Here is a 15,692-nt window from a genome sequence, read left to right on the forward strand (position 1 = left end):
CTGCCATTACTCAGTTTGTTGAGCCTGGAAATTTGAATATACCTACGTAGATGTGGTTTTTTTTTTCCTGAGAGAGCAACAAAACTAATTAATGATTCCAATATTTGGCCTGCATTCATTCACCTTCTGTTTCCAGTGACCTACTGGAAACTTTAGTTTTGTTATGTGTGTTAATGGTTGCCATAAAAGTAATCAGGATTAATTTACAGAGCAGTTAATTCTCTCATATTCAGTGACTGCTACACTGACTGCTGTTTTCAGGAGAGCACATGCACATCTTGGCAGCGTGACAGCATCAGGGAAAGGACACAGTGGATAAAATTTGTATAGATGTGTAAGTCTAAATTCATAACTCTTCCATCAGAGAGGTGGGAATTTAAGTGTCTCTTCTACATCAATGAGACTCATGAGTTTCTGTGAAAAGTGGGATTTCAGCTAATCTGAAAATTCTGCCTGACCTATGAATATATAACACAGAAAGTTATGTGTATGCAAAAAGGGGAAAGGGGAAAATGAAAAAAGTTAATTGTGTGGATTTACATATGTAATGTGCTGTTTTCAACATTACAGGAGTTTTACTCATGGAATGCATACTGTGATGTTTCTATAAAGCACAAGGTTGAAGAAAATTTGAATAATTTGTGCCTTAACTTCAAGCTAGGCACAATAACTCACCTTTTTATAAAAATATATGGTACATATTTTAAGTCAACCCCATCTATATCAGCACAAAAGACACATAAAAAACGAAAGCAGAAATGAAACAACTTAGAATTATAATTTTCAACCCTGTAGTGTAAAAAACATAGGTCTATATTTATGGTGTAACACCTAAAAAAATACATTCCTGAGCACTAATGGATACTAAATGCTCCAAACCACTACACAGTAGAGACAATAGCAATCAAAACTGTATTTTTTCCGAAATACCACCCTCCAGGGCTGGTTTTGCCTAATGCCTCTATTGCAGTGAATGTACATTATCTGTCAGGAGTGTGCATTCCACTGTCATTATTTCTAAATTATAGCTTGTTGGAAACTGATGGAAGCAACAGCACCATCATCTCGTCAGAACTGGAAACATAATAGTTTTCACTTCCACAATTCTATTTCTCTGTTCAGTTTAGTGACCAACTAGTAATAACAGAATAAAAAGACTACATTAGCTATGCAGACAGAGGGTAGGACAACATCCAGTCAAAAGGCAGCGACACTTGAAAATCTTAAATGGCAGCTTTAACATTCTTTCAGGTATAAATCTTATTGCTCTAGGTTATGCTTTTTCACACTTGACTGGTATTTTAATATTCCTTTCTGCTGACTCCACTTTATATAAAAACAATGCACAGCTGTAAAAAGAAATAAAAAAGGAATCTGTTTTTGATTTTTGAGTCCAACACAAATACAAAAAGGGAAACATTATACGAAACCCTAATCTAGAAATTATTTGCATTTTGAGAATGTTTGCATTTTCTTCCCTATCTTCTTTTCTTAGGCTCCATCTCCTCTCTAAGTGTGCTTTTGTTCTCTCAAAATGAGAGGAGTGCCATGTTCATCTGGATAAAATGCTTTCTGTCTACCAGATCTTTGCTAAAACATGTCTGAATGCCATTGTCTACACCAGCTTTAGAGATGCTGATACTCTTTAGAGCTGGTACAGTTGAGAACATGCACGAATATGGATTTTGTATTTTTTGTACTTCCACAGCAACGCTTTATCCAATGGTCTCAAACCATTTTATAAATATCTGCTAATTATGTCTCTGGTGAGCTAATTATAATGGGAGTTAACAATTGCTAGGTCTCCAGCCTAAAATTGGTAAAAATATTTAAAATCTAAATATTGCAAATAAGGTATTTCCAAATGTAGGATGTACTGCATTACATGTTACTTTTTTTGGGTGGGACTTTTAACATTTACCCTTCCTCTCAACTCTCATTACTTTCACTTGTCCTGCCTTCTAACACAGGCTGTCAGCTTTTCTCATTCCCTCTTCCTTAAAGCCTCTCTGAGGCACCCTTGGAAGCAGTCTCCATCCCCTGGGGAACAGAAGGGGTGCAGGGAACCCAAAAAGAATCCCACAGAGCTGCACCCTTCACCTGCCTTCTCTCTTGCTTGTTCCTCTCTCCCCTGCAAGCTTTCCCTCTCCAGCACATCTGCTCATTCTGGATGGACCCTTCTGCTCCCACCAGCTGAAGGGGTGCAGAACTAGTTCAGCTCATCCCTCTTGCCTAGGGGATTCCAGTTTTTCCAGTTAAGAGAACAAAGCTATTGGGATTTCTGGGGGAGGCAAACTCTTGGAAAAAAAGTAGTCATGCTGGCATCTTTTCCATCTTTAGAAAAGTATTGCTGTTAGTAGTTAATGACTACTTTTTTGTAAAGTGTGCTGAAGTTCGTAGTAAAATTAATTTTTACATCTCACTTGATTTTGTAATGAATGAGCACACCAAGTACAGACCCTGCCTATCGCCTGGAGCTTTGTGTGGCACCTTAGTGGGATCTCAGGAGAGGTCCTCTGCCTTCATCTGAGGAAAGGAGAGGTTTCCAGGCTCATACTGGAACTGGTCCTTTGGCTGCAGCCCTGCAGCAGGGGCAGGACTTGTTTCACATGGGCATAAAGACTTTTGGCTGTAAGTCCAGACTAATAGATACCACCATCTCACCAGTGTTAAACAGGACATTTTCTATAGCAATTTTCTTCACAAAGCCTCAAAACATTTCAAGCCCAGGTTGGAAATGGTGCACCCCTGTTAAACCTGCCTGGGGCACAGAGCAGCTACACGACTCCCACATACAGCAAGAACTGCTTTGGAATCCCAGTCCCCTCCCCAAATTACTTCAAAATACTACAGTTCTTGACTTTGCTATTTTTTTCTCTCTATTTTTTTAAGAATTATATGTGGCCTTCCTAAGGAATTAGGGAACACACATCTGTGGTTCTGGTAACTTACTTTCTTTTGGAGGGCACAATGAAAGATGAATATAAACATTCCTTGGAAAGCATTAAATACTGTGAAGAGATAGGTCATCACAACAGTCCCCTCGTTTATGAACAGCAGGCCAAATGACCATGTTAGGCCAAGGAGACACAGGAGAGCAAATGCACCCAGGACCCAGGATCTGTAAAAGAAAATTAATTTTAGCAACATTACTTAAGAGAATGCACATGGCCAAATCCAATATTAACATTTCAGTTCCTGCAGTTGACTTTTACTAGTTTCATATTCAAATGTAAAAATTCCTTGGGTTTAACCTTTTATCTATCAAAGAAAGAACAATTCCATTTAGTATTCTTAGTCTCCAGTGAAAACAGCAAGAGTAGATATAACCTTTTTCTTTCTCAAGAACAGCATAGGATGTCAAAACTATTTTGAAATGCAGAAGTATAGCACAAACCCCAGCTACTCCATTGCCTTATCTGCTTTTAGAAAAGAAACTGATAAATCTGGCTTAGCCACTAATCACACCATAGATTTTAAACAGTGGTGCTGCCATATGACACCAAATAATGTCACACAAATGCACAAAGGTTAAACAGCAGATTAAAAGCCTAGAGCCCAAATCTTTAATGCTCCGATAAACTCAGCTAAACCGAAGCTAGATGGTCTAACTTCCACATGAAGAACCCCTGCTGAAATGTGACAAAAACATGGATATTGCTTTACAGAATAATCTAAAAAAGATTCCATCATGAACAGGTTAAGGAAAAGGAGTTGTAGCGAACGGCACAGAATGAAAGGGAAAGGGAATTTAGTCAGTGAATTCCACATCTAACTAATGATCTTACTTGATAAATGGCTTATTATCTTCATAGCTAGAAAGCATTATAAGCAGAAAAGAGAAACAAAATTATTAGACAGAATTGAAACAGAAATTAATAAGAGCATTTTTAATTGTCTATAAAAATTAGTCAAAATTAGGAAATTCAAAATGCAGAGGCAAGCAATTTAAAATTATAAAGGCATATAATAGTTAAAAAGTCTTTAGCAAATCAGATATCTCAAAAATAGTTAATTAAAATTAAGGGAAATCCACAATATGACCGAGTTTGTAAAGTTAAAAGTCATGCCAGAAATTTGTTAATGTAGGGTTCTATCTTACCCAGGTAAGTCCGTATTATAGTAGCCATCACAAACACGGTAATTACTGGTGTGGATGAGAAGACAGAAAGAGGAAAAGGAAGAAAAGAGAGAGATGCTAAAGATTAGCTCTCTCTCTCCTCATGCAACATGCAATGAAGCTGGTACTGACCTATCCAGAACATCCTAGTTCCCAAGGGTCCCTCACTGCAAACCTCCCTTGGCCATTTGCAACAGTCAAAGCCAATCTGTAAGACCCTTTCACATCCAACCCTCAGCGTTAGACAGTTGCACCATCCCTTCAGTGTGGGTAACAAAAACCTTCAGTACAATGTAAAGCTACAGAGAATACAGTAAAAAGCTATCTAAAAAAGGGAAAGCTGCCAAAGCCTTGTTAGTTATATAAAACTTGTATTACTCTGCAAAAGGGATACTACAGTACAGCACCATGATAAAGTAAACATTTGTTAAATTAGCATGAAAACAGCAGATAATCTTCAAGTTAACAATAATAATAGAGTCAATTCTCTTGGGAGCACAGGATTACGAGTAGAAACTGCTCAGAATCCCTAAATCAAAAAGTCATTTAACAAAACAAACTTAATATAATCATATCAGCCATGCAAACAGGAACATCATTTTTGAACTGCATTTTAAATGCAAATGAAATTACTACAGTGCTGTGGCATTTCCGTGAAACAGTTTCTTGGCACTAGTTCCAGGCTGAAATTATCTAATTTTGACCGGCGTTTGTGACATTACAGCAACAATGTGACGAAAGCAGGATTGGCTCTGTTTGCTTCTAATTGACATCTGCAGTTGCTGGGAGACAATGGCATGTGCTCCTAATGGAGAGTAGCTTTCAATCAGTTCAGCAATCAGAAAATAATCATAGTTCTCATACTTGAACACAAAGCACTTACTTAATGTTTTCCAACCTGCTAGAGTCTGGTTTCAAAGTGTTTGAGTGCTTCACCATTTTGCACAATGTGATCACCAGGAAGATAAGATTCAGCTGTCAAAACAGATAAGAGTGAAATTAAACTACTTCAAGTAATAGGTTGAATAATGATGATGTTACAGGCTAAACAAAAACCCTGTAGTTTATTTTCAAATAAATACTGAAAGTTGGTAACTACATCAGATAGTCTGTAAAACGTGATTGCAAATACATACGAGGGGGGAAAGAAGCGTTAGAAGTCCTTGTTTCACTTAAGTTTCCAAATTCCAAATATCATCCTGAGCTCCTGCCCAGCACTTGCCATCCCCAGTCCAGCTCCCCCTTGCAGCATGTTGTGCTCAGCCCCTGCTCACCTTTGCCTGTCACCTCTGGCCCTTTCCCCATCTCACTGATTCCCTCTGAGGACTGTGCTTACCCCTTTCCTGTGCTATACTACTTGTCTTTTTAGCACCTCATCCTGCTTTTAAAACGTTTTTCACCTTTGCTGGTTTCTCCCCCCCCCTTTATTTTTTTATTCCCTTTTGTTCTCACAAATTCCAGAAGAGAGTTTAAATGTAACTGAGGAAAAAGAAAGAGAAGAAGAAAAACAAAGATGTAGTGAATGCATCAGTCTTAACAGTGCCACAGACACGTGCTGGTGCTGCACCCTCCTACTGCCCTCTTTCCCTTTGTAGTCTGGATTCTGTCAAAGTGACTGTGTGCCACTTGAAGGACTGTGGTGTCTTATTGTTGTGTCCACACAGATAACACCAGGGAAGATGCTGAAGGAAATTTTTTACAGTTTTCCTATTTTGAAACAGAATCCCAGATATCAAAGTTAGTAGGTGCCTTTCTCCCATCGATTTCAGAGCCTGTGAAGAGCACAGCAAGCCAAATACAAGGATGCCTGCAGAGTATGGGCTGGAAAGTGGTACCCAGTTAATCTGAGTAATTAGTTTGTTCATGGAGACCATTCAAACAAAATTGTACCTTTGAAACCAGTAAGAGCTGTGTCCTCTCAGGAAGAAGACACACATCCTTCTGTACTAGCACAATGTAGTACAATAAGTACAATAAGTAATGGCTGAACCAAAAGCTAAGACAAGATGGGAGAATATGCTTGGACATCCTTATAACACATAGACAGATTATAACCCTATTTTTATAATCTTCCATATGTATCTGCAGCTGGTTACTGACGGAGAATGATCACACCAAGTCTGGTTTGATCTTTGGTTTGAGACAGATTCAAAATCCTCACAATTTTTGCAATGTGTTCCTACGGTTGGGCCTCAGTGGTCAGAAATGTCAATCAATAAAGAGCTGGTCTGGAAAATCTTGGAAAAGGAGTATTTTGCAGGCTCTGATCAGTCTGTTAATAAGAATATGTATTACAGAAACAATTCCTACTGTTAAGGGCAATCAAGTTATCACTCCTGCTGCTGTCTCAAAATCAGGATGGACAGCATGAACTATTAGGCAGTTCTCAACACCAGAACAGAGTCTGGCAGCTTTTGACCTTATCAGTCCTCATTGAAAGTAAAATATTTTTACAATTGTGTCTTGAGATTAATAGAAAAAATGTATCTGATACAAATAACAAAAATAAGCTTTGATGATTGATTTCAGTTTGTGTTCCAAGAATAGACTGAAAATGCTTGACCTTTAAGCAGATGTATGTACATGGTGTAGGTTGAGCATATTTCCATTGCTGTAAAATCTAATAAAAGTGTCAATAATTCATGATCTTGATCTCCCTTTATGATTCTTATAGGTAATGTCTACCCAGATGAGAAACACCACTTCATTATATCCTTGTGATCTCTCCCTCTTATCTAGGTTTCCACTGTGTGGTGTAAGTTCCTTGGCTTAGCACATAAGTTGCTTCTCTCCCTGGTCTTTGCACAGGACAGGGGCTCTGTGCCTGACCCTTTGCAGGCAGACTTTATTCTCCTGGATTTGAAAAAGTTTCTCGTACATCTGGTAGCTGACATAACATGAACTTCTCCAGCCTGCTTAAAAGAATGCAACTTCAATTTGCTTTTTGTGAAAACAAACAGATTAAGAGCTAAGACACATGCCCCATCCCAATCCTAACATGTAAATCAACTCTGGCTGTGACCTGTGCATCCCTGAGTGCACAATCCAGTTCAGAACAGTATTTACAGCACAGCTGGAAGCTAATCCTTGCCTAAGGAGCTCCCCTGGAGTATCCTGTATTGTACCAGCAACATCATTCTTGGATCAAAAACTCATAGATATGGCTTAGCCCATAAATGACTGCCTTATGAAACGAGAGGGTTTGATCCTCTGATTCTCTCTACAGCTGAAGTGCTGGTTTAACATATGAAAAACAAAAGTTTGTATTCACATGCTGAGGTTCCTTCAGTGCAGACATGGCCTCACCCCAGAGCCTGAGCCAAGCTCCAGTGCACTGAACAGGTCTGTCAGCTCTGTCTGTGTGTCCTTGCTGCACCAGGGAATAACTGTACACAGCAGCTTCTTAAGAGACACTTTAATTCTATTTTGGGTACAGACCCACGAAACCAGCCCACAGAAATAATAATGCTGTATCACAGTAGCTGAACAAGTCCTTCCAAGTAAAAAGGAAAAATCCTGTACTTTAAACACAAAGTAACTATGACAACAGAGCATATGATACTTGTTTCTCCATCACTGGGAAATGTTGCATAGTTTTCAGTTTCAGCAGCCAAAAGACCATGGTCTGCCACTTGTTCAAACATGCTGGCATCTCTGGTACACATTATATCATTATAAAATCCCTATTTTGCCTGCTTACAGATACTGTAACAAAACCTTTCTATAGATTTGCTTTTTGGCTCCCTTTACTGCTTTTCATCTAGGAACTGATTGTTTTGGAGGAACTCATGAGTTAAAGACTTTTGGGCATCCTGCCACTTTTTTTTTTTTTTTTTTTTTTGCCAAAAGACACTAAACAGCGAGGGAAGGGAACTTGCTGGAAAATAATTGCTTTTAGAAGGAATAGCTGAATTACTTTTCTGGGTGAGAAATATGTAGGGGGAGAGGAAAACACAGTTAGGACTTTTGTATTCATTTGTACCAACTTTGTACAAGGAAAGCTTTTTCAGCTCTGAGCAACCTGGTCTGAGCTCCAGATGAGCCAAAATCTGCAACTGAAAAGTACCCCTCTTCTTCAATGGTAATAAAAAATATAAATACCCTGTGCAAACACACACACAGAGGCACAGTATATACATCTCAGTCATAAAATTATACCCTTAATAAAGTCTGTAAAATCTCTTTCATGCTTCACTTCTGAAAATCAGACTGAAAACCACCCTAACACTCTTTCGAAGGCTAAAAATAAGAAGTTAAAAGTCTGGTCAAGCATCAGGTTTGGATTTGAAGGTTCTGCTGTGATAACGAGTGACAGAACACACAGTTACAGTAGGTGGAGCTATAATGTGAAACCTCTCAAAACATTATGCTTGATTTTGCCCTAATTTCTAAAACATACCAACTGGAAGAGATGGGATACTGGATTACACAGAGAGCTGCCTTAATCTATACCCTGATTTTAGAATTGTATGTAAAATAAAAAAATTACATAAATAATTAGAGCATCTTCTGATGTACCTGGAAGATCCTGCTGCTTTCACAGCCAACACACATGTGGCCATTCCTCATTTGGAAATCAGAAGGTACTGGACATGAAAGATGGTATAAGTAGGAAATTTGTCTTTTCTGGCCTCTGAAACCCACGGAATTTTGAGAGAGAGAGTGTCTTCAAGTCAAATTACCTTTTCTAAAAAAGTGAATGTAATAACCTGCACAGCAGACTAATGGATTGGAATTAGTTGCAGGTACAATGAATTAGTCCTGAAATAAAGCTAGATTTTGCAATAATTATGATAAATTTCCCCCTGTGAGTTATACATAAATACCATTTATCAAATGTCTACTACAGAAAGATAAACATTTATTATTTATAAAAATAAGGTTCCAGACACAGTCCATTTTCACGTGTGCAGCCAGGTTATGTGTGCACCTGTACATCCCTGACTTTGATGAGTAATACTTCAACCTGAGTGAAAACATTTCATATTTCCTATGTTAATGAAATGTGATCTTTGCCTACACAACCACTGGTAGACTGATATGCTGGCTCCATCTGCGAGAAGCAAACTGCACCGGTTGTGCCTAAATTAAAGTCAAACCAACCTCACCCATTCCTCGGATATGAATGAATCTGGATCTACACAGCAGTGAAAACACTCAGGCTCTCCTGCCCAGAGCTGACAGAGGTGCACTGTTTGTTTTCTAGCCATGAACCTGCTCAATGGAATCACGTCCGCCCGAGCTCGGAGGCTTAAAATTCCTCGCGCAGAGCCCGCGGTGCTGACACGGATCCGATGAGACAGGAGAGCAGGAACGGCACTCTGCAGTGACCCAGCTGAACTGCACATGTTCCGACCCTTTCTGAACTCCCCGGAGCTTTTGTTACCTGGCAAATGCAGCTCTAAAGCTGCTCCTGCATCTCCAGCTCTCTGCTCTCAGCCTGTTTCTCTCTGGGGCGGGCGGCGAGAGAGGGGCTCTCTGAAGGCTTCTAAATGAGTGTGCACACTGAACTCTTACTGAACTGAATTAATTATTGAAGATGCAGATGGAGCTGTCCAAATGATAAGAACAGCTCCTGACGTATCATGATCCAAGCTTTCATTAAATCATTTCAGGCATACTAATGGTTTCCCACCGCTCATTACTTACATGCTCTTTTCTCATCGATATAATAACCCTGGTGCCCAAAGGCATGACAGGCTATGGAAACAGGGAAGTTGAAAGTTCTTCACAAGGCGTACTGAGGAACTTCATACTCCCCACTCATACTTCCCATCCTCATTTAGTGCAAAAATGTACACACACGCACAAGCACAAATTCTTATTAACCCAGAGAAAAAAAACTGTAAACTGAAGTAGAAAGCAATACTGTCAAAAAAGAGTTGCTGTGCATTGACAGTACTATTAAACTGAGAAACGTAAAAGTGATTTGAGCAACATGTTAAAAAGCTTACCAAGGTGAAATTCTCCCATGCTACTGACCCTCAGTAAGCTACACTACAAATACAGCTCTTCAGTTACACTGCACATGACATATTATTTTTCAGCCATTACACTTCTCACACTTCCTCCTCTGGTCTCTCTTGCTTTCTCAGTTGGGACGATTAGAGGGCAAAGCAATTGCCAGAGAAGAATTACTCCCAGGAACTGTGCTGTGATTGCTACCTGCTGTTTCATATTTTTGAAGTTGGGAATACTGCTCCCAAAGGCCTTTTGCGTCTCAGTCCAAATGATTTGCTGGAGGATAATAATGTCATGGCCAGTAAATAATAGTGAACTATGTCTGTACATGGTCAATATGATTAAATGTCCTTCACCTCTATTCTCACTCTGACCTGGTTATGAGGAAGTGAAAAAGCCGTCAGCAAAGCCCAAAGCTTCCCATGTGAAATGTTATTGTAGAGCAAGGGAGAAAAACAGAGGTGACTTAGCAAAATACTCCCAGTACCAATAACATAAGGAGTGAGACACGAAAAGCAAAATTATCACCACACGATCAGACTTGAGGTGACTGAACTGGCATGAAACTCAGAACAATTTTCTAGTAATAATTACAACACCTGCGAGAAACAACTTCGTGTTGAAAAATATCCTCTATCATACTGAAAATACTAAGTCTATCTTTCAATTGCAATTGTAGGTTTAATTAAAAGAAGAATCCCCATCATTCTGAGACATGATTTAATTTGAATGTATTTAGAATAAATTCTGTACAATTATTATGGTCTATACTTAAATCTTACAAACCCTGTAATTTTTCTAATTCAACTCATACACACATAAGTTTTGGCATCTACGCCCATGTATTTGAAAATATGCCAATGAACTCTTAACAACTTCTAATTTGCACAACTCTCTTTTCCTAAGTGACTGCTCAAGGATTGAAACAGTCTTTGATATAAATAGTGGATCCAACCTAAGTATACATAAGCTTATTTCAATATAATGAAGATACCAGGAAGGAATAAAGTACCTACAAAACATTGGCCAGGCATATTCTTTAACAGAAATTTCCACAATCAAAGTATTAGTTTCTTTTCACATGAGAAGTAACATAAAGTACAAAAAGTGCTGAAACAGAACTGTACGTCTGGCACATGATCTATAAAAGTCAGAAATTTCATAACTATGCCTGGTGATTCTGCTTCAGCTGAGAAACCAATAATGACAAAATACAATTTCTGAATTTGGAAATTCAAGGGAACTGAAATTCTGTCAACATTTCACAACTCTCCTACTGTGTAAGGGCAGGAAAACAAGCATCTATTTGAACTTTCAAGGGCATGAAAACAAATTAATTCATCCTTCCAAACTATCAGCAATGATGGGAAAAGCTCTCTCTGTATATAGGCTGTGTCCCCAGCACCAGCCTTCTGCAATATTTCCCAAGTACAGGCAGGCTTTAAAGATACAGAACTAGTAAAGAAAAACAAGGAAGTGGAATATAAGATTTATTTAATTATCCAGTGCATTAGAATACCCTTTTGAGGTAATTATGCTGGATAATCAGCAGTTAAATTCTGGAATGTGTACAGAACTGACTCAATTGAAAGCAATAACAATGGTTCCTTTTTAAAAAACCCTGTGTTTAGTACTTCATTCATTTTTCATATGACTACACATGTCAATACGACCTTCAGATTTCCAGCCATTAGGAAAAAAATGGCTGTGCTGAAGTGCCACCACAGCTTTGACAATTAATCATTTGGTCAGCACTCTTTAAAACTTTCTAAATATTTATATAACCATTGGTCACATTACAAACTGTTTATAAGCATTTTCATGAAATGTCTTGTGAATAAGGATAGTATTAACTTTGCTGTGAGGCAACCTAAAAGGAAAGGAAGAAACAAAGTTCTTACCAGAATAATAAAGGTAACAGGTCCAATGAAACTCCAGATAAAATAGTTATCTACATGGAGCCAGCAACTATGATGGAAAAAAGAATGAAAAGTGAACAGCTGCATTAGCACCTCCATCCAGTAAATGCAAAGTGCAAAAATACTTCTTAACTGAACATTTTGCCAATAAAAAATGATAAACATTGCACAGTACCACTTAATCCATGGACAATTCCTAACCTGAAACCCTTCTGCTGAGCCCTGTACAATAACACTACTGAACCTGAAACTACATCCTCAGGAACAGGTAACGTGTAAGGAGAAAGAAAACCAAAAGGAGCTCTCTCCTTGCAGTCAGTTTTGGTGACAGGTGCTATCATGGACTAATGAACCAACATCAGTAAGGATTTTTTACAGGCTTCCCATGTAACCTTCAAAATCTGCTTTTAACTTTGTATCACATGTGAAGTGCTCACTCCTGAGGAATATGAGACAGAAAACGTTCAGATGCCATGTTTTGCTGAGAAACAATATGGTATAAATAAAATGCCCCATCTGGGAGTTGAACAGTAGAGAAGGAATACATAAGATACCAGACTAAATGACGTGTAAACCTATTAGGGCCAACTTCACTTAGCAATTCATTTTTCATACAGCCCAGTTCCCTGAAGAATTGCTCTTATTTGTCTTTCATCAGTAGCAAAATCAAGCAGCTTTCTTGTAGTCAACAGTATCTTCCCATTCTGTAACTAATTTTATCAAAGGACAAAATAAACACTCCTGAAAGGCAAATTCATGCCTCCAGCAACTCAGATCCTCAGAAATGTTTTCTGTCTACCTTCTGTCACTTCCTATATATATCTGTATTTTTGTAAATAAAAGGCAGTGGTTGAATTTTAATCCCACTCTACTCGCCTGATAAAATATTATCAAAATAAAACATATGGGTTGGAATATTGTACTGTCATAATTCAGGATGAGAGCTAGCTAGAGGGGCAGCTGAACAAAGACATCTAATGAAGCATTAGCTTAAAACTGGGTGGTTAGGCTTGTCAGATACTTTGAGAAATTTTACTTAATATACATCTGAGGACAAAAAGTTATTTACTTTTTCAATTTGTTTCAGGTCAATCTTTTGTGTTAAAAGAAAGACCATAATTTAGAATCGGTCTCTCCAGAGTACAAATCCCCTGAACCTCGAGAATTACAAAAGACTTGATTGTAATTTGTGCACAGCGTCGCCATTCTCTTACCAGTAAAGCTTTCAGATGGTATTTTAGTCTGTCAGGGTCCCTCTGACAGCTAATAGGCTTTAAAAACTTATTCACTTGAAAAACACTCAGGTCACTTGCAATTACTTACGCTTTCTCTGTTCCGTAGCTCTTGTAGTCAATAGCTGCTGAGACACCAACTACTGTAGCAGGGAAGAGGTAGCCAGCAACATAATAGTACTTCTTTCTAGAATATTCACTTTCAAATACTTCTACTAACATTAGATAAAGCTGCACTCCTTCTAGACACATCCAGGCAAAGGCTGCCAGGAAGAAAAAGTGTAAGAGACCTGCAAATATCGGACATGCAATCTGCAAAGAAAGAGAGAGATGGGAATATAAACCACAAAACCTCCACATCATTGCCCCTCCAATTAAAAAGTGTGCAATAGAACTGCATATGCTTCTATAAGAAATCTTTCACAAACTCAGGAGCAATTTCCCTACCTGAAAACATAGGCTGGACATTTGAAAATACTACTGTGTGTTCAGGAGCTACAGAGAGTAAATCGGCTGAACAGCGTGAATGGAAATAAGGAAATTGCACCCTCACCCACCAGTCGTCAATTATACAGTGGACTTTCCAATTTTATAAGCAACTCTTTGATTTTGAAACTGATATGGTTTTAGGACTTGGCAGTTGACATGAGCAGTTGGTTCTAGAAGCATAATGTGATATTGCTTATTTAAAATTATGAAGTGGCTGCCCACAGATTTTTATCTGCTGTAATTTGGAAATTTCTACTGTTGTAACAGAAATTAATCTGAATTCTCTCCCCATTGGCCAAATTCTGGATGAAACTATACTGAATTATTAAACTTCAACCCAATGTATCGCTTCAGAAATATTTTCACCAATACTGCCAGAATACCTGCACGAGTGTGCAGTGTAAAACATCTGTAAATATACACAAAAGGCTCTGTGCTAATATATATATACATAAAAAAATAGTCAATAGCTGTTAAGACATATAAATAGAGAAAACATATGTGTTCCTAATACGTCAACATTTAATTTCATCTCCTTTTTCAAAAGTCTAACTACCTGCTTCATCAACAGTCAGAGTTTCTCAAGTGAAAAGGAAAAGCATATTTTGGACGGATGTAAATACTGTTTATGAGTACGTCTGTCTTATTTTCACACTGAGCTTTTATTTCAGCCTTGCTGTGTCAGAACACTGAAAACTTGTCAGTGTTGTCATGTTTTAATTCAAATCCATTTCAAACAGTCATTTCAGAGAACAAGATCAGTACACACAGAGAGAACTTACCTTGTACTCTGTCTTATCGATGCCTATTAGGAAAATGAACTCAGCAATGAATAGGTTGATACAAAGGTTCTTGTGAATAGTGTTACGATCGCTTTGCAGGCCACGGAAAAAACAGAATGTGAAGATGCAGATGGCCAGGCAAACAAGAGAGATGACAATTCCCACCCAGGTGATGACAGTGAGGAGCAATTCGTGCACTCCATCTTTGTACTAGAAATAACCAAGAATGGAGAAAATTAATATGACTCTTCATGAGTATAAACAAAAACCTATTTTCACAGGTAGCATCCAGAAAAGTCACTTGTTTATTACATGAGATGGGCAAAATGTACTCAGTAACATCTCAGTCTCAGGTCAGCTTCCCAGAAAAACAGGATTAGGCCAAGTAGAAAAGGAGCAGGTCTGAGAGAAAAATGTGACTGTTTTATCCAAACCAGATAGCATTTTTACTTTTCCTATGTCTCCCTGTAAACTGGTCAGAAATACGGCAGACACCACATTTTTAAAGAGTCACTCGGCTCTGATGCAAAGAGAAGGGAGAGCTTTCCCTGGGACCTACTGTAAGAGTACATGTTCTTTCCTACAGACCTGCAGCTCCACAGCAGAGAAGAAAGCAACGTACAAAACCACACTGATCAGGATAAAAGGCAGAATATGCTACAGGTGTAATTCTGGCTTCAATCTCACATCCAGCTAAAGAAGGTTCCTTGCTTCAGCTATGACAGAATCACTTCTGTCCCCGTGGTTGTCTTTGCACCAGCCTTTTCCAATGCAGTGGCTGTAAAGTCCCATATCCCTGCAAATATTGCGTGCTCTGGGCCCCTGACATCCAGTAACTGCTTTATATAGACAACAACATTTCTGAGTATGAACAGGCACCTAAACAAGCAGTGTGGAAGCTCCTTGACCTTCCTCTCCAAGGAGAGCTGGCACTTGTGCTTCCAGGGAACAGCCTGCACAGCTGTCTCTACAGACACTTTCCATCTGGACTGGGGGGAGGTCTTTAAAATGGTTGTAGGGTTGGTCAGTAACTTTAAAATATGACTTGTAGAAAACTCTTCTCCTTCCTTTCATTCTCTTGTTGTTATTTTACTTGTAACTTCATGGATGAGGAAGAAAAGTGCTACAGAAAGCAAAGTGCTTTGGAAAGAGTGGATAGGAGCTATAAATACTAAAGAAACTTCAGCAA

General features: G+C 38.6%; 1 protein-coding gene across 18 annotated transcripts in view; it reads right to left on the reverse strand.

Annotated features, from left to right (window-relative positions):
* ADGRL2 (adhesion G protein-coupled receptor L2) overlaps positions 1-15,692 on the reverse strand; it is a 126,274-nt gene that overhangs the window by 12,067 nt on the left and 98,515 nt on the right. For 9 of the 18 annotated variants that reach the window (XM_018083750.2, XM_018083760.2, XM_018083752.2 and 6 more), the window contains 6 exons: positions 14,504-14,713; positions 13,324-13,544; positions 11,983-12,049; positions 5,004-5,095; positions 4,103-4,147; positions 2,953-3,121 (listed from right to left, as the gene is read on the reverse strand). In XM_018083750.2, the coding sequence (XP_017939239.1) occupies positions 2,953-3,121; positions 4,103-4,147; positions 5,004-5,095; positions 11,983-12,049; positions 13,324-13,544; positions 14,504-14,713 (804 nt within the window). The remainder of the gene's footprint in view (positions 1-2,952; positions 3,122-4,102; positions 4,148-5,003; positions 5,096-11,982; positions 12,050-13,323; positions 13,545-14,503; positions 14,714-15,692) is intronic. The other 9 variants (XM_008921492.3, XM_018083757.2, XM_018083762.2 and 6 more) reach the window with 1 other exon arrangement.

This window comes from Manacus vitellinus, unplaced genomic scaffold (assembly GCF_001715985.3).
Source record: "Manacus vitellinus isolate BGI_N305 unplaced genomic scaffold, ASM171598v3 scaffold_67_pilon, whole genome shotgun sequence".
In the NCBI taxonomy this organism is placed as follows: domain Eukaryota; kingdom Metazoa; phylum Chordata; class Aves; order Passeriformes; family Pipridae; genus Manacus; species Manacus vitellinus.